At 42.4% G+C, this 24,064-nt stretch overlaps 1 protein-coding gene across 1 annotated transcript in view; it reads left to right on the top strand.

The window, feature by feature from the left end:
• pdzd8 (PDZ domain containing 8) overlaps positions 1–17,658 on the top strand; it is a 42,726-nt gene extending 25,068 nt beyond the window's left edge. The window contains exons 4-5 of the mRNA XM_019882163.1: positions 12,498–12,660; positions 12,820–17,658. Of these exons, the coding sequence (XP_019737722.1) occupies positions 12,498–12,660; positions 12,820–15,158 (2,502 nt within the window). The 3' untranslated portion in view covers positions 15,159–17,658. The remainder of the gene's footprint in view (positions 1–12,497; positions 12,661–12,819) is intronic.
• The last annotated feature ends 6,406 nt before the right edge of the window (positions 17,659–24,064 follow it).

The raw sequence follows: 24,064 nt of genomic DNA, 5'->3' as shown, positions 1-24,064 counted from the left end.
ATATATATATATTGTGTGTATTGTGTGTGTGTGTGTGTGTGCGCATATAACAGCTTTCAGATTTAAGTGTGTGAAATCCTACTGTCTCACTGCAAAAGTCTGGTCCGATGGATCCCATCACCTCTAGTAATTTTCCATTTTGTCTCGATTGACAGATGCCACATTCATCATCTGTTTCCGTTTTTCCGTGCCAATTATATGTCCTATTCTAATTCTGTTTGACAATTGGTAGCCGCACAGTGAAAATTTGATTAAAGACAAGCGATTTTCCCAACCACATGTTTTTGTTTGCTTGTAATCACTTCTTCCCCTGATCAATTTTCCTCAAGGGGGGGAGTAAATTGAGCAGGCGCTTTGTGCATGACAGTGAGAGGCACAGCCACATTACAGGTTTCCTGCTATTTTAATTCAGATAGCTTTATGATGATCCTAGAGCATGTGTTCTATAGTCAGGAAATTACATTCCTGGCTCTTGACTGCAACCTTTGGCTCTTCTACTATCTACAATGATGACACATTAGTCACATACTTGGCTGCAGGTATTTCATAATACGAATACCCTTTCTTATGTCAGTCTTTGTTCTCTTTAATCTGAGCTCAGTGGACTTAATTATCTGAACACCTTTCAACAGTTGGATTTAGCTTCATTTTCGTTTCACATGGCCTTTTTTCTATTTAACCATGGTGTGGCCTTTTGTTTTCATCACTTGGATTACTTCCAAGTTAGGTTGGATTGTTATCTCAGATATAGAGGATCTCAATTTGATTTGAAAGCACCAGGACCGCTCTTTTGACGTAGCCCAGTCTTATTTTTAAACGTTGTTTCAGTCTCATTTAGAGTAATAACTGAGTACCTTCGTTCGTTTCTAATGCGCTCGAAACAAATTCGTCATGACATTACCTGTAATGTGCGTCATATCACCCAAATGAAAGAAGAAATGTAGTCTAGTTCTGCTACTTTTTTTGATTGCAGGTTTGGAACTGACCAGTTGAGCTTAGCACCTCATGGGTGCAAAGTGGCAAACGACATAAGCATAGAGTGAATGATTCAGAAAATGTTGTGAGTGTTTGGTAGAAGGCTTAGTGTGTGCATGAGTGACAAGCCTTGGCTTTCAAAAGGCATGCAAACACTGAAATGCCAAATTGATAACTGAGGAAATAAGTCTTCTCGCGACGCCTCTGACAACTGTATCAACAGCTGATGATCGTACTTATATGTTCCAAGTGATCGTTAAAGCCATGACAGATTATTATTTTGCAATGCGGGTCCAATGATCAGAAGAAAAAAAACAAAAAAAAAAAGGATCATGTGGGCGACCAAACCCCTGTTGCTTTTCATAAAAGTGCAAATTAGGCATAGCTCCCGTTTTTGTTTGATTCTGTCTCCATAACAACCTCTCTATTCTGAATGCTTTTGAAGTCTGTTTGTTATGCTAAAAAGGCAACTTAAAACTCAGGTTTTAGCCACAAGACAAAAATTGCAACATGGAGCTTCATGGCTATTACGATATGGACAACTGATTACATTATTGTGTGGATGGCCATTGGCTACACGTATTCACGTTTTTTTTAATCGGTTGGAGCATAACATATTTGATATAGAAGCGGGCATTAAATAAACATTTGTAAGTCATAAGCGAATCCAAATATTTGTGAATGCTGATTTAGTTATGTGCCATTGTCATACACTGAAACCATCAACTGAATCTTGAAATCCTAAAGTGGTTCAGAAATGTAACTAACCAGGCTTGTTGAGGAGAAAGCTACATTTAGGTTTCTTGTCGACACTCGATTTTGATCAGGATGATTCAAAAATGAATTAGTAGTGCAGAATACAGTACATCCCCATTTAGAAGTTAAAAAAAAGTAACAAATATTGCTGGCAATTAACACATAACCACTGCCCATAAAAAAAATGACCAAATCAAAGCAGTTATCGATGATGCTTATCCTAAGCAACTTTATCAAGCATTATTGCTTGAGTCATGTACTTTTCAAAGAACAGTTATGATTTAGATTTCTCTGTAATAAAATGTGACATCGCTGTTTGTTGTTAGCAAGTGCTGAAAATGGTTAAGAACAATTGGCCACCTGGGGTGATCTGTCTCATTGCTTCATGAGGCTTCATTTTCCCATCACTACCAATCACATCCTCTTCAACGAAAATCTGCCTGTCGATCTTGTACAATCAGTCGGAACATTCCTCGTATAAATATGTTCTTTCACAGAGTTTTATTTCATGTGGGGGTGGATTTGGGGGTCTTGAATGTTCAACTGCTGCGATGGAGGGAGATTGTGTACTACAGAAAAAAACAGCAAACAGTGGTACTGGGCAGTGGAGATGATTAAAAAAATAAAAAGGAAAGTACAAAACAACATATTCACAAAAAAGGGGGAACAGACTCACCACCACTGAAGACAAGTCACGCAACAGTGGACAACGGTCGTAGACCGACTGAACGAAAAACAGAACAACAAGCAAACAGGCTGATGAGATAACGAGGCACACCTGGGAAAGACGAGCGGCTGAAGACGACTGATTTCGTTGATGCACAAGGGGAGGAGGGATGACGATGTTTTAAATTGAATTTGTTGTGAACTTCACTAATCTGGACCAGCAAACAGGCTACATTGAACCAGAAAGTTCCTCGATGCACTTTTAATCACAATGTGAGTCCTTATTCAGGCAGGTGCCTACTGTAAATACAGGATGACAAACCTCAGAGGTGTCCATTATTGAGTAGCTTTCTGTGCTGCCTGTTACGTCACCAAAATGATTTTGGAACATGGAGGGGGCATATCAAATGCACATTGCTTTATAATGTTGTTGTGCTACTTTACTTACGATATCTCCAATGAAAAGAGGAGCCAGGAACAGAGCTGTTCAGGTTGCAGGTACTGTACGTGCACATTAGCCATGCGGCTGGCACACTTTTCGGTCCGATAGTTAAATCAAGGGCCCCAATACGCATCATTGTTTCAACGCCTGACCATAAATAGTATGTGACAGTAACTAATGTTAAAATTTATGATGTTTTTTCATTTCAAGGAATGAAGTCCAATGAGTAGTCTGTGATCAACTGTTACGGGTCCGCTTAAATTAGACAAATTTTATTAAATTAGGTCTTGGTATTAGTTCACATATTCCACGTTATGTGACATCACGGGTAACCGGTGTCATAGGTGCTGACGTAAACACCTGAGCAGTTACTGACCATGCATCCCACCCCTCAACCCCCTCATCAGCACAAGGGTTGATAATTGCATATGGCAGGGATTGCTGTGTACTTGCCCCGCAGCGACTTGTACCCTATAACCATACACAAATCGATCTGACATGCGGTATTAGATTAAATTACCGAGCAGTGCAGTGACAGGGAAAAAGATGTGCTCAACCTCCACCACTCTGTCTCACACGCACCCTCCCAATCCTGCTGGAGGAGCGGGGTGATGTTCAGCCAACCAACATTTGATGCTCCACATCCAAGTTCGGTCAAGCTTCCATATTGAGTGTAACATTACGCATATATCTCCAGATGACTGATTCCGACTTGGAACATACAGTATATTCTTTTTGAATAAACGTGTGGAGTTCATGCCGGGCGGAGTCTATAGAAATATTTATTTTCGCAATCATTAAATTACATGTCGAGAAAAATGAATAGTGACATTTCTGAACAAGCACACAAGTGCGGATGAATGAAAATCAATCTCCTACCACTTGAACTAGGAATCTCTCGCCTTTGCTCAAAATATAATGCACAATCACAGCTTATCAAGGAGCCAAGAGTACAGCGCAACATCTCTGTTAAAGGGCTCAAAAGTCGTACAGTTCAGAATTTGGTCACATTTTTCAAGACATATTGTCATCATGCAAGATGTCAGCATCTTGCGTGAGACAATGTTCCACTCAACGATAAAGGATTAAGTTAGCAAGTGTATTGGGTTCTTTTGCTTTCTGGCTTTTTTGGCAAGAATTCTTCTAACTGCACGAGAATATGGGATGAGAACATTAATCAGAATCAGCTTTATTGGTAAAGTGTGTGAGCCACTCTAGCATTACAGCAACAAGAATAAATTTAGGACACAACACAGATACTTTAAGGAGACCATTAGTGCGATAGTACCAAACAATGACAGCTATGCAAATAATGCACAGAATCAAAGGCAAAATGCAGTGACCAGTTTTTGCAATAAATATGACAATATAATGACAATGCCAGTAGTGTAGATCACCGGTCCTCAACTTTTTTGCTCCATGGACCGGTTTAATGTCAGACAATATTTTCAGGAACCGGCCTTTAAGGTGTGGCGGATAAATACAACAAAATAATATGATATGACCTGCATGAAAAGTGGTATTTTCAAAACATAATAAACATGAATCATGACACAAGGAACATCCTATCTGGCTGCAATACTCTCTGATCGCTATAGTAACGTTTAAACGTGCCTTCAAAATAAGATACACCGCAAATACAAAGTGCATGAAAAATACGACTCATCATCGCCACACATGATGCAGAGTGGGCTTGGTGCGTAGGAAGCTCCCATTGGGATAAATCCGTATTAAAAGTCAGACTCCTGATACTGTCTATTAAATGTAGCCTTCTTTTTTGTGAAAGTCGTAGGCTCCTCTTCTGTCTCCTGGTTGGGCTTTTTCCCCTTCCCAAAGGAACTTTCCAAAGAGATTTGTTTTAGTACTCATTTTGCTAGCTCCTGGATTTCATTTTAGCGGTAACCTATCATGGGACCGAGAAGCTGACATACTGTAGACCAGGGGTATCAAACTCTTTTTTGTCGTGGGCCACATTTCTGTTTCCATTTCCCTTGGAGGGCCGTTATGACTGGAAGCATATCAAGAAGAACAGTTTATTTACTGTCATGAGGGGTTTGGTCACAAGAATATGCTTACACTACATTGTCTCTCTTACTTAGTATATCCAAGAATTTTACATTTTTGGAAGAGATTTTAGCAAGCATCATGGAAGTCGACATGTTTGATTGGCTTTCGCGGGCCACAGAAAATGATGTGGCGGGCCAAATCTGGCCCCCGTGTCTTGGGTTTGACACCTGTGCTGTAGACGGATGTAGCAGAGAATCCGGTAAATTTTCTAAATAAAACATCTTTCAGTTTCCGAAATAAATAAAAAGTAAGTTGTTGTAATGTAAGTTATTTCTTCTCTCTGTGTGGCCCGGTACCAAATGACCCATGGACTGGTACCGGTCCGCAGCCCGGGGGTTGGGGACCACTGGTGTAGATGATGCATAGAGTCATCACACCATTTCAGGGGAGGCTTCTTCAATAGGTTTTATTCCTAAAACACAACTCAAGAAAAATGACACTGATTTTGATGGTCTTCACATTCGTGAACACAAGACATTTTGCAAATTCATCACGTCTAGCAAAAAAAAAAACAACAACAATTAAAGTCAATACTTAATTAATTGTGCAGTTTTTAAAAAATGGCCAACTTGTGCCCCCCCCCCCCCCCAACAGACTTTAAACGAAACAGCTCTGGTTGAATGTTCCACTAAGATCTACCAAAAGTTGGAGGCATATGGAACATTCCAACCTCCAGAAAGTCTACTCTAAACTCGCTACATTCATTCTATGTTCCAATATTGTTCAAAAATGATTTTAAAACAATCTTGCGTGTCCATAGTCATCATCAGTCTCGTACCGATTATTATTCATGAGGGCATCTTTTAGTTCTGATACATTTGAAATCATACCTGTTTTTTCTATATATGTATGCATACAGTATGCCGCGCTGTAACAGATGGAGCAAATGTATATTTTTATAAAAATCAATCGAAATGGGATCAAAGACAGACTCGTGTCTGTCCTGGAGGGAAAGAGAACTTGAAAGTAGTTGTTCACTGCCATCTGACCATATTAACCTTTCATTTGTCCTCGGTGGCAGTGCAGATAAAAAGGGATGCTGCATTTGTAGAAATCAATGCCAAATTGTTCCATTGACATTGTGCTAGCAGGTGCTTCTCAGTTGTTTTTTTTTCTTCTCAGAGACAACAAACCAGGAGCTGCTTGCTGCCTGTGTCAATGGTAATGTGGTTAGTTACTCCTGCCGAAGCTCAGCCCCGAGAGGCAGTTCCACTTCTCCAAAATTAAACTCTGCAACTCAGACAATAGCAAAGTTGAGGCAGATTTAATTTAGAACTCACTTAATTTTAATATTAGTATTATTAGATCTTTTTTTTTTTTAATCATTTTGAAAGATGTGAGTTGTTTTGTCGCGTTTAACAGGAATCTGCAACAGTTCGCTCTTTTTAAATCGACTTCCATGTAGATCAGGGATTTCAAACATATGGCCCACGGGCCGGAACCGTCACCCAAGGAGGTTCGATCATGCCCGCAAGATCATTTAAAAGTGGAAAAATGCATAAAAGACACAGAATGAATATTTTGAATAAGGTGCAATTCATGGAGTATCCGCTAGGGGACACACTGTTTTGATCAGAGTAGAAGACAACAGCAGTCTCAATGTGTCACTGAGACAGACCCAACACAGCAGACGCGATCAAGGACATGTGAATGAATACTTTATTCTTGACACATTTAAGAGCACTCTCCTTAGTTTGTAAGGTGTAGGCAGGGATTAAATTTCGATTTTATATGCAGATGTGTAAATGATTTAGAAATTCATTTCTTTATAAATCTTGTTTAATCTTAAAATGCATTACTATATTTTTCAATACCAATGACTTGTTTAAGTTTTGTGCCTTTGTACAAGTGGGATCAGTTGCAATGCATATATGTGAATGATAAAAGTAAATTGCACATTTATCTAAGGAAATCTAAGGTGCTTCATGAAATGTTTTGTGAAAGATATGTTCATTAAATGTCAACATTTTCCTAATGTTCTTGTGCTTCTTTAGACCAAAACAAAGGAAAGATATTATTTTGGTTATTTATAGCAGAGTATGGTATAATTTTAATGGTCCGGCCCACTTGACATCTACCAAGGCCGTATGCGGGCCCACAATGTGAAATGAGTTTGACACCCCTGATGTCGATAAAAGGCGTAATGGTGTACTTGTTGTCAGTTGTACAGCTGCACACACAGCTAGAGTACTGCTCTAATGAATGCTGCTCAGCACCTACAGACTCAGGGCAGCTGTTCATACAAAAAGGACAGCATATTTTCCACAAGGGGATGTCGCAAAGTGTTGTATGGCTCTTGGGCAGCCCGAGTGATACACCGGATTTGGCAACACATTTAACCTAGCGTGGTAGTTTGCATCGAGAGACCCTGCCACATTTGGCTTATTCGGTGCGTAGGAAGAGGGGACAGTGGTGGCAGACGCCCTAAGCATCTGACAGTGCTTTGAACATCAAAGAGCAACATCCCTACATCGGTGTGGGGTTTTTTTTTCTTTCTTTTTTTTTCTCCCCACCACCCTTGCTCAAGCTCACTGGGCAGCTAAAGATCCATACAGGTAGATGGTGAAATTAGCCAGAAATCGATTATTACAAGATAAATGCAATTCCAAAATCCAATGCCAAGAAAAAAACTGAACAGAAATTACTTTTTTTTATTATTATTATTATTTTTGAAACAATTCATGGTCCTTGGGGTATTTAACAAATGTATTTCTAGTAAACCTCTGACCTATTAAATTGCGGAAAAATATATACTGTATACTTTGAATCAAACAATGGGTTAATTTTAGTCAGATGCTCATCCATAGTGGCAAGAATAAGCTGACTGTACACGTATGGCATAAGATAAATGGAGGATAGTCATGATTTGCGTTATTTGTATTTGCTAAAATATCATTTCTGGGTGTGTTCAAATTTCTTCTTGCGGGTTTGGTGGATCCAGATTTGAGGGGCTGAGTGTTTTTGTTTCTGCCAGCACACTTTAAAGTGTGTGTGTGACATGAATCTGAATAAGCCTTTAGCCTCCACACTATCTCCTCCACAGTGAAATGTTATAGTCTTCATGGAAGAGCTATAACAAAGCCAGATCACATTAGACATGTCCTGGAGACAGACAGACACAAGTACACACACACACACACACACACACACGTACACACGCGCACACACAAAATCCATAAATGGAGAGAGCAAAAGGGGTCTTTTGTAGCTAGGCAGAAGTCATCAAGGTTTTCCTCACCTCTATAGTACACTGTACCGGCCATTTTTGGTTTTGCGGCGTGGCATTTATTGACCTGTCGCGTGACATTTAATTTAGACTGTAGCTACTTGCCATTTGTTCAATGATGTTTACACTACGCACCTGCCACCATCCACACAAACCCATCCTAGCACATGCATCCCTACCTCAGCAATCACTTTACAAGTGTACGGAATTATGTAACACTTTTACATTTAAGGTTGGAATATTTTATCGAGGTTATAGATACAGAGGTTCTGTGGACCATATCAGTGAAATTGTGTGTGTGATTTAAAAAAAATATATATTGAGAAAGATCACTTTAAATGAGTGGTACAGCAAGAAGAATACTTTCTTCGACATGGTGAGCAAATGCGGAATATTTCGCTCTGACCTTTAGCGGCACTTGTTTTGTCACCAGATTTTATGGCCCAAAAAGCTGACTGTTGCAAGGCGAGCTTCAGCTACACTGCCACCCAAAGCAAACAGAACAATTCAGATACTCGCTTGTGAACAAGAACAAGAAGAACCACAGTAGCAAATGGCTTCTTCGAAGTTTATTGAAAGGGACAGTCAGGCATACAGATGCAAAATGAGAACACGTCAAGGAGCTGCACGACCAGAAATAACACCCGATACTAGTCACAGACACATGAACACTACACTTCGTAGTTTATTTGCATTCTCTTTACTTTGTGTGTGTGTGTGTGTGTGTGTGTGTGTGTGTGTGTGTGTGTGTGTATATAAATGTATATTTTCTGTGCAGACAAAATCCAGTTATGAACAACACCCTGAAATGGCGCCAGCTTCTCTGCGGCCGAAATCATCTAAGATGGAGTGATGCAAAGTGGAAAAAGTGTTCTGTGGTCTGACGAGTCCACATTTCAAATTGGTTTTGGGACGTGTGGACGTCGTGTCCTCCGGGCCAAAGAGCGAAAGTACCATCCGAACTGTTATGGACGCGAATTTCAAAAGCCAGCATCTGTGGTACTTCTAGTGGAAAGAAATGTCTGTATTTAAACATTTATTGGGAGTCTGTACTTAGTAAAATTTTTATTTGATATATCCAAGCACAGTGTTTAAGTTTGAACTGTGCATAACGCAGAGATGAAAGTCCTCCGGATTTTCCCGGAATTCCGGGTTTTTCAAATTTTTATGAAAATTATTCCGGAGAATTGAGGAAAATTTGCATAATCCTCATATTAGTTGACAACATTGAACGAAGACGCGTTTGAGTTCGTTGTATTGCTTTCACGAGCTTAGCCATATTGAGGCACTACCACTAGTAACAGTAAAGAGATTTTTGTTTGTGTAATAACGACAGAAGACATGATGGCGTTTGAACAAGACAGTTGTCGTAAAAAATATATTTGGCCAAAAAGGGAAAAACACAGATTGGCAGAAAATCGTGTCCGTCCGACTTCGAGTGTCGTCTCGGCTAACTTAGCTTAGCTGTTGTCGTGTGTGACGTCATTTGCGTCGGCGCTGATTGGTTGAAATCAAAAGACGCGCTTGCGTACATGTTCGCGCTGAAACCCGTACAGCAGAGAGCAGCGGACTATCTACTGCTGAGTGCTGAGGCTCGCTTAGCTTGAGTGGAGTCGCCACAACAGTAATACCCTCGCCTCGCATTCTCATGGCCTCGCCATATCTTGGAGATTTCGAAATTTCGGCCCGAACGGAAGCCACAAACGGTACACGTGTGCACACAAAAGGAAGATTAATCATTGAATGTCGAGTATTTGAATAGCGTTTTGTGTAAACTAATTCATGCTTGATCGGCCAAGTGCGTGCGTGTGTGTGTGTGTGTGTGTGTGTGTGTGTGTGTGCGTGCGCACACACACACACACACACACACACACACACACACACACACACACACACACACACAGATTTATTTATTTATTTATTTTTTTCGGAATTTTCAGAAAAGTCCACTTTCATCTCTGATAACGTTGCAGTGGCTTACAATAATAAATACAGGTACGGTATATTTTAGAAATCAAACCTATGCCTCATTTTTTCATAACCCTAAATATCCTGCAGTGATGACGTGGCAATCAAATAAGTGTCAACCTGACTTTCTACCATCATTTAAATCAATCTCATCTATTCGAAGTAGCAAAGCCATGTTTCTCAGCTATCATCAGCCTGGCTCAGGATCAAGACTGTCAATCATCCACCGAGCCCCTTGAAAGCCTTCCCTCTTGTTCTGTTCTCTTGTGTAGATCATCAGCTTATTCATGCCAACCCTAACTCAATCACAGACTTCCACCAGAACAGCAACGAATTACTGCAGGCAAAATTACAGTCATTTGTCTCAGTCGACGCATGTCGTATTGGCTCTCCTTTTCTGTCTTTTTATACCAGAGCACCTGAACCATTGTTAACATCTCTCTCCTCCTCCACAATGTGTTGGGCTCTTTTGTCGGCTATCATATTTGGAGACAGTAAGCCGCCAGTCGGCACAGACCACAGTCAAATGGTTCTGTTTGTGTATCGTTGGAGTTGTCATGAATGTAGACGGACAACCTTTTGGGTTTGCGGCAGGTCACCTCTGCATCACATTTGTAATGTGGGATATGTGACTTGTGAGCTGTGGCTGTCATTAAGGCACGCGGGGGTGGGGCTTAATTGCAGCTCTTTCATCTCACACTGAATTGCCACTTTCAGTTCGAGCCAGAGAAGGACAAGACGTCAGCAGTCGGCCTCATGCGTATCGCCACTGTTCACAAGTGACTCTTATTTTTGACAATTAAATACCTTTGTGAACGTGGGAAATTATTGACCTTTTCATTGAATTTAGATTCTTTCATTTTTATTCGGAGAACACCATGAAAGCAATAAAACCCAACAATAAATGTTTTCCAAGTTGCATTTCTATCACACATAACTGTGTTTGCTAACTGACGCAAATAATGTTAGAGGTGTTACGATTCAGAATCATTTTTAATTTGTTTGCCATCCCCCATTTTTCTTTTGTTTCACATCAAAAATAACAGTCATCTCTTCCATAATGATACAATTTAACACATGGACTAAAAAGTGAGACAAGAAAGAATCAGGAACACATGAATTATACATGTACAAATACTTCAGATGAAGTTGTTTATTTGCCTTGCACAGTAAAAACACAACGGTTGCAGTGACCAATGAAATTCTTACTTTGTTAGTCTTTCTCCACGATCGCAAAGAATAAAACAAGAATTTTACAAAAAGACAGGGTCTGACATTAGTGATACTCGGATGGCCCTGGGCCAGTATTTTTTATTTTTTAAACATGCAAAACAACTACTGTACAGATGTAATATCATTGACAAAATCTCCTTTTTACACCATGCATTGTTCCAAGTAAGCAGAAACGAGTGCTTTAAAAATTCTGGAAACAACTGTCTACTTTTTCTGCCAGACTTTTAAATGAGCAACCTGTGCTTGTGAAGTCTCCATTAGGGAATCCTTGGTTGATGTTTGCATCGGAGGAACCCAATTGCCTCTGAAGATTTGAAGCCTTGAAATCCTCTAATGAAGTCAAACAGGCAGAATGGACTGCCAATACGTTCATCAAAACTGTGTTAAAATGTCTTTTTTTTTGTTTTTGGTATTTTCCCCTCCGATTTCTAGAGCAAATTGATTACACCAACACTACTCAACGTTTTTCACTCCGTCATTTGCGTCAAAGCGCTTGCACATGATCGGCACAAACTTGGTACTTTGATTGACAAATGTAATCTGTTCCATTGCGTTCGAACGGGTCCTCACCCACACTGCGCTTGCTCAATAGGCATGAAGGGTCCATGCAACCGCATGCTCATAGGTGTAAGTGCTGATAGAGCAGCCTACCAGAAAATAAAAATGATGTGCTATGTTTTGTGGGTCCATGTGAGGTCATTGCGGAGTTTGATGTGAGTACCAAGGAATTGAAAAATGTGACTGACGACAAAAATTTTCATTCTTGCTCTTTTGTTCGTGTGTGTGTGTGTGTGTGTGTGTGTGTGTGTGTGTGTGTGTGTGTGTGTGTGTGTGTGTGTGTGTCTTAAAACCAGAAGGGTGGCATTGTGAATAAAAAATGTTTCATGAAACATCACAGATTTTTCTATTTCCTCTAAAATTAACCACTGAAACAATCATCCTCCAGTTTTTGGAGGGGTTGTATGTGTCACATGCCAGCACTCGGGAATCTGAAGGCCCTGGGCCGTTTAGATTGACTTGGCAACACATTCAAGATGAACTCTGATTAGACACACAAAAAAAAAACAAAAAGATTAATAACCAACACACAACATAAAGCTGGGCATCCAAGGCACACTACGTTCATAACCAGTCTTTTTTTATTTTTGTTCACATTTATTACAGACAGAGGTCATCAAGGGTGCGTGTGGCAGCGTGGGAATGACGTTCAGGCATGTGCCTGCCAGTGAGGGAGAAGCAGTCCATGTAAGCATCGAGACGGTGACGCCGAACTCCCCTGCAGCCTTGGCAGACTTGCAGCGAGGTGATCGGCTCATCGCAATCGGAGGTTTGAGATGGCTTATTCGTTTTTTGCAGAAAGGATTGAGAAATAATGTTGCAATAAAAATCTGACTTGGAGAAAATCCGCTCATTGAAACCAAATGCAATATTGTAACAAATGTCATTCATGTTTTTTGAAATACTAATTGACGTCCATTTTCGACAGGTGTCAAAGTGACATCGTCAGTTCAAGTGCCCAAACTTCTGAAGCAGGCCGGAGACAGGGTAGTGGTCCTCTATGAGAGGCCGGTCCGCCACCAGACTCCGTCCCTCGGAAGCCTGGGAACTCTTCAGGAGGGATTTGGGCAGCTGGAAGAATCGGGCTTCATATCCCAACCTGGGGGATACGAAGAAGACCCGGCCCCCATCACCACTCTGTCTGACATAACTGACAGTAAAGACATGGACTCTGAATTTGAAGAGTTGATTGTGGACACCAAACCCAGCCCGAATGTGGGCCCCCTCAGCACCAGTGATACGAAGGATGATTTCCTTCTCACAGTAAACCAAAGCCCCAAAAAAACAGTGGCCAACTTGGCTTCGAAACCTCTTGGGACCATATCACCCATCCTCAACCGTAAGCTAAACCTGGTGGGCCTCCAATCACCACTAAAGGCCCAACCGAAAGAATCACCAAAGCCCTCCCGACAGAAAACGAGCAATGATTCAGGAGATAGTTTGCAGCGCCCCGCGATGCCCCCTCCACCGCCACCGTCTCGTCCCCCGGTGCCACCAAGACCTCAAATACGGTTGTCGTCTGCCGGTTCAGAGTCCATTTTTTTGGAAAGCGTTGATTCTACGACAAACACGACTCCCGTAATCTCTACTGCGACGGCCACTGTCAGTGCTTCAGAGAAATCTCCTGAAAAAGCTCCTCTGACAGGAGCCATTGAAGACGTGGCTGGCACCGAAAAGATGGGTGTCAAACCGAGTGAGGGGAAGTCCACTAGGCCGTCAGAGCCCAGCGATGACATTGGAATCGCATCCTTCACGGGTAGCAAGACAGACCAGGCAAAGGACAAAGTTTCCGAGAGCTCTTGCAGCACACGGGACAGTCTAGAAGAGCACCCCTTCTGGGAATCCCCAGAATCGATGTTTCGTCATCGGACAACTTGTTGGCCCAAGGCCTCTGTTGTGTTTGAGGTGGACAGCAACCACAAGTACCTTAATGTGGCCCTTTGGTGTAAAGATCCCTTTAAGCTGGGCAGTTTGCTATGCCTGGGCCATGTCAGCCTCCATCTGGAGCACGTAGCCCTTGAGTGTATGGCGACATCTTCAGCAGAATACCAGAGCACATTTAAGCTTGGGCCTCCAGAGCCTCGAGCTAATGTCAGCCGCACCGCACTACGCAGCCTCAGCACCCACAAAGGCTTCAATGAGAAGTTGTGTTATGGAGACGTTACTCTAAATTTCTGTTACCTCGCAGGGGATGATTTGGACTATCCTGGAATGGCCGAAAGGGAGCGAGAGGGGAGTCTCCACGATGATGATCTAAGGGAGCGGGAGAGGGAACAGTTCCCCACAGCCTCACGTGATGACTTGGCCTACGGTGCCATGCAGCTCATTGAGGTTCGCCACAACTTCCAGGACACCCAGTTCCAAAACCCGACCTGGTGCGAATATTGTAAAAAGAAAGTTTGGACCAAGGCAGCCTCGCAGTGTATGATCTGCGCTTATGTTTGCCACAAGAAATGCCAGGAAAAATGCCTTGCTGAAAGTCCCTTGTGTGTGGCACCGACCGAGCGTCGAGGAGCTGACCCTGAGGCCAAGTCCACTATTAATCGGGCCACAAGTGGCTTAACCCGCCATATCATCAACACGAGCTCCCGCCTGCTTAACCTACGCCAGGCCCCCAAGACCCGCCTGGTCGAGCAGGTCACGGATGCGGTGCCCGGAGCGGTGGATCCTTCCCCTAAGCATACTCCAAACACCTCAGACAACGAGAGCAGCGATACCGAGACCTACACCAGTGGTGCCAGCCCCTCCAAGCAACCCGTCGGCGGCGGTGGGGGAAGCGGTAAACTGGTTCGCAAGGAGGGCGGCTTGGACGATAGCGTGTTCATCGCCGTAAAAGAGATCGGCCGCGACCTCTATCGAGGTTTGCCCACCGATGAGCGTTCTCAAAAACTTGAGCTGATGCTGGACAAGCTGCAGCAGGAAATCGATCAGGAGTTGGAGCACAACAACGCCCTTTTGATGGAGGAGAGGGAGACCAGCGATCCCAGGCGGAAGGTGCTCATTAGTTCGGCCCTTTCCAAGTCCGGCGAAAGGCTGCAGGCACTCACTCTGCTCATGATTCACTATCGTGCGGGCATTGAGGACTTGGAGTCGGTGGAGAGCACCTCTCCTTCGGAGCAACAATGTTTGAAGGGCAGCGGGGACGGCTTAGAGGAGGAGGCCTTGATGGGAGCGGAGGTCTATGACAGTGACATATGCAGCCCGGCGGACTTGCAACTGTTGGATGACATCACTGAGGAGCAGATCTGTGTGGAGGCGCTCCACTAAATTGCACCAGAGAGCAGACAGAGGAGGAGGAACCGTTTGGACCCATGGCCCTTTTTTTTTTTTTGATGGGGGGTATCGCAAGTTGAAAGGGGGATACCGTCCATTGTTTTTCGTCACATCTCATGAAATACATGAAGGAATTTCCTCCTATGGATACTTGGTTGCACCTGTTAATGCTTTTATTTTGCACTGTGTCCATACTTTAGGTTTCAAAGGGAAATAGAATGCTTTAGTGTTGCTGGTTAATTGCTCGTTCATGATATTTTTTCTGATGGAGTGTCTCTGTAAAAAACTTTGCCCTTCTCAATGATGTCATCACACGCCGGAAATTTTTTTTGTGTGCAATGAAAGTAAAGTAATTGTTCAGTAGGAACTCGCTGTCAGGTTAAGGTCAAAACAGCTTCAGCAGATCACATGGGGGGAGGTGGGGGGGAGATCGTCTTTCGCGTGAACACTGCAGTCAAGCTTTCTTTCCTTTTTTTTGTTTGGAGCACTTTTAAAAGCAGACCGTTTAATATTCACAAATGACTCCTTTTGGGGGCATTTCAGCAACTGCAAGCTAACTGGGATGGATGTTATGTTTCTATTTTAGTTGGATCACTTCGGCCAAACATGTTTCACACGACCATATAAAACATGTTTTTGATGAAGATTTCAAGGTGTTTTTTTTTTTGTTTCATATTTTAAATAAATTCTTTCAATGTTTATTTTATAAATGTGATGTGGATAACTTGGTGGATTTGGACGAATCTATTCTGATTACTTTATGTTTCAGTTTGCTTTTATGTGGGAGGAAAATAAGAGATCTTAAAAAAAAAAGTTTGTCTGATGTAGTACATGCCATCTGCCTTCATGAGTGGTCATGAATGCCCAATATATTTCCCATATTGCGTTTGTTTTGTCAATACCTACATTACCAGTCAAACGTTTTGGAAGCAGGCACAAATTATTATTATTATTTTTTTTTTAATTGTAGATCAATAATTCATACCTCAGTCATTGACATTGTGAAGAAACACTGATGGAATTATTTGCTAAGAAAAACACCCCGAAAACAATGTTTTACAATTTTGATTTTTCAAAGTAGCCACCTTGTGCCCAGATAACTGCTTTGTACATCTTTGTATTTTCTCAGTCAGCTTGATGGGCATTATCAAGAGTTACGAACTTGAATTTGAAGGTGTTTCGAAACGTTCGACTGGTACTGCACCCCCATTATATTCCACACATTGATCATTTTTGTCTTCAGCCCTAAAAAGCCATCAGCTCCCTAAATGTTAGCCTTTTCTTGAATGCTCCTGGAAAGCCGCCACTTTTAGTCCATCCATTTTTAATACAAAATGATAAACATTCATTATTTCTGCGGTTATTGCCAACCTAGTGCCACTTCAAGTCTACACAAACACAGTTTGATTTTCCCATTAAAAATATTTGGGATCGGTTGGTTAGAAGTGTAATATTAAAAAAAAAAAAAAAAAACCACACTGTGAGCCCCAAAATAAAAATAGAAAAGCAACTTGGAGTAATCATTGGCTGAAATACTGCACAGAAATCTGGATAAGATCGTATTGATATTAACCACCGCCCCCCCCACCCCAATAGTATGTCTTCTTTGATGCAGCGTTGCCCGACATAGCTGCTGTACTTAATCTTTGTCAAGTTAAAGTCCAATTGTAAGTAGGTCAACAGTTGCAGGTCTGGCCTGCACCTGAAGAAACGCTCATAATCTTTCCCTCATCTTCTGTAATCATTTTCTTACTTCCAAATCGAATTATTCCAATATTTAAAAGTCAAATAGTTACCGCATTCAAGTCAAAGGAAGGGGGCGGGGTTGTAAGAGTACACAGACAATCACACGGTGAGGCGACCACCCTCACATATCATCACAATTCATGTCTGACTGTGAACCTGAAACGGTGAGCTACAAGGGACTGACAGCCATCTTCAAAACAATGCCCGCACGGTTGTTGATGCTGCGGAGGCGCAAGAATTAGCAACCGTTCCGTTGATCACCTTTTGATTGTTTTCCCACTGTACGTCTTACTTTTTGAGACACCTTACAACTTTTGTGCGGGGGTCGCTTTTGCGTTCTGGCTGAACAATTGCAACACATGTCTTAGTCTGTTACTGTATATTCTGATTTTGTGCAATATTCTTTATATTGGACATGGAGCTACTGACTAGATCGTTTCTCTTTTGTAATTAGATATGTGTAGCCTGTGTACCTTTACGTCGAATAAAATCACGCGGTCTCCGAACCCAAAAGGTGATCTTCACACTGTAAAACTGACTTGTAGGCCTGCCGAGCTTTGCTTTTGCCTCTGCTGCTGCTGTTCCAATGTGATTGACCACAGTACTGTTTCTCACTTACTTGTGCCCATCACAGCTGTTCAGCAGGTTACGGTCTTCATATGGTAGGGATGTTGTGCACAGTTTTTCTTCAGGTTCATGTCTGGAAGCTTTATTGTACTTACCCTAAATAAAACAAAGCTTGAATTCATTTACTGTGGCTTGTAGTTCATGTCAGCTATAATAATGTCGCTCTAATCAAAGTTTTTTAAAAAAACGCATTTTACTCATTAATGTACTGGAACGGGGACCCGGTGGTCGCCTCACAGTGCAGAGGTTGTGGGTTCAATCCCGGCTCCAGCCTTCCTGTGTGGAGTTTGCATGTTCTCCCCGTGCCTGCGTGGGTTTTCTCCGGGTACTCCGGTTTCCTCCCACATTACAAAACTATGTAACTGAACAAAATGGGGCTGTGAAAAATGCTGCCCATTAGAGGTGCAAAAAAACACAATCGCCCCGGAGTTGTCCAGCAGCGACAGTCAAATAGCGCCGACATTCCTCCCAATCAAAATCAGTGCTGGCACACGCGTTCTGCCAAGAAGGCGCAACTACCAAGCACAGATTCTTCTCCTTCAACGAGTGTCATGGCCAAAATGCTAAAAACAGCCCAGATCGGATCCACACGAAAGACAACAAACACCATATGACGAAATAAAAAGACAAAAACAACAAAAAAAGCAGAGCTCTTGAAGAAACCAATCAGACATAAGTTCCAATAATTTGGCTCACTTGAAAAGCTTGCTCTTCCTTGAGCTGTCGAACACATCTAGATACAAATCCCAAGAAATAAAAAGTGGACTTCTGAAATTCTCCTTCATTTTCGTCCCATTCGGTCCACAACAAATACAAAGGCATTGACCATGCCGTTCCAATCTTTTGGGTGTGGACTATAGACCATTCTTTGGATTTCATTCAGGGAAAAACGTGCAGCTGCCCACTTGATTTTCAATTTGGCGCTACAAGCTTGGTATGTCTGCCTCAAAGAACGCGAGCCGGCTTCCTCTTGTCCGCCCACTTCAGTGTGGCAAAGTTTTGCCTGCATCACCTTGCACATTTCTAGGTGCAGGTTTATGCGATCAGCAAAACTATTGCTGGCGTCGGGCCCAAACCGATGTCAAAATTTGATGAGTGTGTGTGTGCTATTTTTCTCATTTTATTAGGTTTTTTTTTTTATATTTGTAATTATTGACTCATTTTCGCGGCCCGGTAGTCCAGTGGTTAGCACGTCGACTTCACAGTGCAGGGGTACCGGGTTCAATTCCAGCTCCGGCCTCCCTGTGTGGAGTTTGCATGTTCTCCCCGGGCCTACGTGGGTTTTCTCCGGGTGCTCCGGTTTCCTCCCACATTCCAAAGACATGCATGGCAGGCTGATTGAACACTCTAAATTGTCCCTAGGTGTGAATGTGAGCGTGGCTGGTTGTTCGTCTCTGTGTGCCCTGCGATTGGCTGGCAACCGATTCAGGGTGTCCCCCGCCTACTGCCCGAAGACAGCTGGGATAGGCTCCAGCACCCCCGCGACCCTAGTGAGGATCAAGCGGTTCGGAAAATGAATGAATGAATGAATGAATGACTCATTTTCAATGTTGAAAATAGCTTGCTCTCTTTGACAATGCAAGGTTAATTGTCGAGCAAACATGCCTTTTTTGGGGGGGGGGGGTCTCCTGAAAAGCGATGATTGTGGCGATACAACAATTCGCACAAATACCACACAAATATTTAAAGCTCACTATGGAAAATTACAGTGCGTGATAAAAGTGTCTGGAAATAATATTTGGGAGATGTGAAGAGAGACAGAAACATGGCCTTGTCTTACCAAACTCAGCGCGGGAGCAATTGCGCAATCTGAGGTGAGGCTTGTCTTGCTTGTTCCCACACACTGTGTCACACGGATGTATTTGAACAGGAAATATGACAACTCTGCCGTCTTTATGATGAAAAATACAATTCAACATAAAGGACAGAGCAGAGAACTAGACTCTGAAATGTCATGTTTAATCATTATTTCTGACTCGTTATGACCCCTCCCCCCCATTGTCTGTCCTCTGCTGTTTGCTACACACTGACTTGACCCTGTTGCACATGTAAAAAGGGATAACAAGCATTTTAATGACCAAACATGAAAAACAGCAAGACATTTTGGTTTTAATCACCAAGAAAATTCACATCTTTTAAGTCTTTTTTTCCCCCCTTTACCTTATGTGAATGTATCTTGCAACATATTTTCTGCATTTATAATCTAGCGTGACGGGAGCGCATTGTGTCAGCATCTGGAAAGTAATTCAGCGGCCGTGATAAGATCGACAGGTTGATTACTGTGTCTGCTCCCACATTATCATGTCAGACTAACTTGTTTTTCTTTTTGTTTTTTTTGCCTTCCATCCTTAGCGGAGACCGTCAATAAATTTGGACACCAAACTGAAAAGTATGCACAGTCTTCTATGTACAGGAGCCTACAGTTACATCTTTTTATTTACCCAAGGAGGATTTCAGGGGTTTTCAATTCAAATTCAAGCAGCCTCACATATTGGTTTCGAATATACCACATTTAATATAGAATAGGGTTTCCACTTGGTGTGAAAACAGTTCACATTTATGACGAAGGAGGGATGTATAAAATCATCACGTCATACGTCTACAAGCGCTTACATTCTTGGGCATGGATACACAGCATACACATTTGTACATGTCTGACAAAACTCTGAAAGTATTACAGGCCTTGGCACACACTACACAAGTGTTCCGACCTGGGCATGATACTGTGAAGGATTTATCCCGCTGAGCGGCGAGGGTTTGCGAGGGTAGCGGGCTTCAGGATCTAAACATAAAAGTCTCTCTTCAGTAGCCGAAGGGCATTCAGCAAGTAGTCTGACCCATTCAGTTTCAAGTTGCAGCTAGATTTGCCCTCAGTGTCCCCGTTATGCCGATGCAAAACCAGAATTGTAAACTTCTCACCAAATAAAAAACAGTCAATGTAAAGCATCACATTCATATGGTTATGTTTCAGACCCCCTGCTGTGACACTTAATTCAAGCACGACCAATTCTCTCATCATCTGCTCAGCTCTATGCGATTCCGTTTTACACTTTGCCTGTGTGGTGTGTTGCATTTGTAATAATGCGGCAGCGGCGACGACACGGGCAAACGGGCGCCTCATTCCTTTTATGCTTCTACTTAACTGATTCTCTGAGAGGAGATCGGATATAAGAACAGGACCAGGATGATGACCAAAACGGCGAGCTTGCAGATAATTTAGTGAGAAGCACCCCGTGTAAATTAAAATATGCTGATGAATGAACAGTGCTTTGTTTTCACGACAACACTACAACAGAGACCAACAGCCATTCACACCGAAGGTCAATGTCATGTTTTCAAATAACCCTTGAAGCAACATTTTTTGGAATTTAGACGGAAGACAAAGTACAAAGAGAAGAAACGCCTGCAAACGCCGCACAGGAGGGCCAAAGCCTGGATTCGAACCCTGTCCAATAGAACCGCGTGTCGCATTTGCCAACCACTCACTATTGCGCTGCTGTTGGAAGCATAGAATAAAAAAACATGCTGGTATGACGGAAAGCTGAGCGCGCAGCGAAATGAAGGCCTCCAGCATCATTGACTGATTGGCTGAGGTGTGTCTCAATACATTTGTCCATGCAGTGATGGGAACGTTGTTTGAAGCATGTAAATTATAAGGGTCAAGTGTAATTTTTCTGAACCAGTATTTCTTCCACGTTAAAAGTAATCTTAACACTATGATCAAGTAGCAACACAGGCGGATGACAATATATGAGAAGAATAACTAAACAACACTAGCGTAAAATGAAACAAGATCAATTTGTAGCGTCATTTTCCAAACGTCAAAGCTGAGCTGCAGTAATCTTGCCTCCATCCACAGAAATGAGAAATGTCACATGAAGTCAACTCGTCGTGAGTACAGCAGTCAACAGTCCGCTTCACAATTTTTACTCTGATGGAGCTCAATTCCTCAAAGCCTCACTTTTATGTTGCGCTGCGCCACACAGCCAACATTTTTTAAAGACACATTTTGCAAGATGAGAACAATAACAGACAGTAGATGCGGCATGTACCTGTCAACTTTCAACCAGCATTCTGGAGTAACCAGAAAGCACATTACTGTCAGCACACCAAAATCTGATTATCACCAGATGTACAGTACAACAGTTAATAAGTTAATAAGGCAAGCTATGTGGGTACAATGCAAATACTGCAATTATGGATTCGGATCTACATAAATCTGACAATTAGCAATGATGCAAATCGAGGGAATGGCTGGTGCGCTTGACCAATGAATGGTATAAGGCAGATATTGTTTTGTAAACATTAGTCCTATTCCGGTATCCTCTGATACGACACGGGCTCAACGTCTAACGGCCGAGTGTACAAATGTTAACGAGAGAGCCTATGACAAACCCAGAATAGGGGTGACATGTACGGGAAACTCAAACTCAACTCAACTCAAATGTATTTATAGAGCACTATCAAACAGCCATCGCTGCACACAAAGTGCTGTACATGGAGCAACTAACAAATACAACAGTAAAGCAAAGCAACAAATCAGTAACAAAGACGGTAGAGGGCAACAAACAGTATAACTAAGATCATAATTTGGGTCATGCTGAGTCAGATGCCAAACAATTTAAGATTGGTAAAAATAAGTTACAGCACGGGTCAGTAAATATTGGAAGTAGGTACAATGTGTCCCAGAAGTCACTATGCACATTTCTGGTATAATTCAGACACTGAACAGGCCATCAGCATTTGACAGCTTGGGCTTTGTAGGTTTTTTTTTTTGTTAAGTACTTTGTTTCCTTGCATATAGCTCGACACCTGGAGCAGCATTGCAAAGTTGATGAAATGCGGCAAATGATACTCAGCAATGTGAAGTTGGAAGAGGCTTGACTGTGTTGCGAGCCGAAACGTGTTTTGAATCAAGACTTTGCAGTAACGACTGCTCAAAGAGCTTGGCGGTTTTTATCAGTGGTGGTCGTAGAAATGTCTCTGCTGCATGGTTTGTCAGGAACGTGTTTCAAGAAGGTTGCCATTCTTAGCATGAAATGTATCAGTTCCCGGCTCCTCAGGACCTGCTCTGACCAGCTGTGTGACATTGTCCAGCACATGTTCAACCTGAGCCTGAAGCTGGGCAGAGCTCCACAACTGTGGAAAACTTCGTGCCTGGTTCCAGTGCCCAAGAAACCCCACCCTAAGGAGCTGAACAGCTACAGAGCAAAGAGGAAGAAACTGGGAAACAAGACTCAACATGGAAGACAACAGGAGAGGACAGACTCACATTGATCTTGAAATTCTTATAATTTTTTTTCCAAAAAAAAAAAAAAAACGGAGCATATAAGCATTCCCAGGCTTCCGAGAGCTGGTCCTCCATTTCTGAGGGACATTGTGTTTCAGGTAGGATATATTTTTGTTCATTCCTAAGTCATGTTACTTCTTGATTGACTACATTCTGTTTCACATCACAATTCACGGAGAGTCATGACTTGGGAGTTGTGCTTTGCACACACAAATGAACGTTTTTGGTCATAATTATTTAACATGTTTAAAACTTAAGACTGTCAGCCTGGTCCGTCTCAGACTTGATCGAGAAAAAAAATCCCTCATAACCACCCTCCAACAACAGGTCATTCTTAAATCATCACCTTACAAAAAATGAAATAATCTCGTGTTTGGGACAAGCCGTACTATACATCCATGCAAACAATCCAGGGTATGGACATAGAGAGGGTGGCCTCCTACAAGTACCTAGGTGTTCTTCTAAACAACAAACTGGACTGGTCTACAAACACGGACACCCTGATTAGGAAAGGACAGGCCCGACTCTTCCTACTCAGGAAACTGAGGTCTTTTGGGGTTCAGGGGTCACTCCTTAAGACTTTCTATAACTCGGTGGTGGCCTCGGCCATCCATTATGGCATTGTCTGCTGGTCGGGCAGCATCTCGGCCCGGGACAGAAAGAGGCTGGAGCGACTGGTCAGGAAGGCCAGTTCTGTCCTGGGCTGCTCCCTAGACACTCTGGAGGAGGTGGGCAACAGGAGGATGCTAACTAAGCTAAAAGCTATGATGGACAGTCCCTCCCACCCCCTCCAGCCCGCCCTGACAGCACTAGGTAGCTCCTTCAGCCAGAGACTGTTACACCCGCGCTGCAAGAAGGAGAGATACCGCTGCTCCCTCCTACAGACTGCTGTCAGGCTGCTGAATAAAAAATAAATAAAATGATGTGGAAGACAATTGTAAATAGCACTGCGACCTTATCCATATCTGTATTTATATTGCACTTAATTGAACGGTGTTTGTTTTCTTTTCTTCTTTCTCCCCATTATCTTGCTCCTGTGGACTGTAAATTTCCCCATTGTGGGACAAATAAAGGATATCTTATCTTATCTTACTTGGCGTCAAGGTTATAGCTAGCAAAAACAAAAGTATCTAAAATTGGAAACAAAACATTTTTGTTGGTTGCAAATTTGCATTTTCCTTTTGTGTACGTATTAGCAAAAACATGAACAGGGGTACACTGCAAAAACTAAATCTAA

The sequence above is a fragment of the Hippocampus comes genome, unplaced genomic scaffold, assembly GCF_001891065.2.
Source record: "Hippocampus comes isolate QL1 unplaced genomic scaffold, H_comes_QL1_v1.1 scaffold36, whole genome shotgun sequence".
In the NCBI taxonomy this organism is placed as follows: Eukaryota; Metazoa; Chordata; class Actinopteri; order Syngnathiformes; family Syngnathidae; genus Hippocampus; species Hippocampus comes.
Note: the sequence above shows the minus strand (reverse complement) of the source record. Positions and strands in the feature narration are given on the sequence as shown.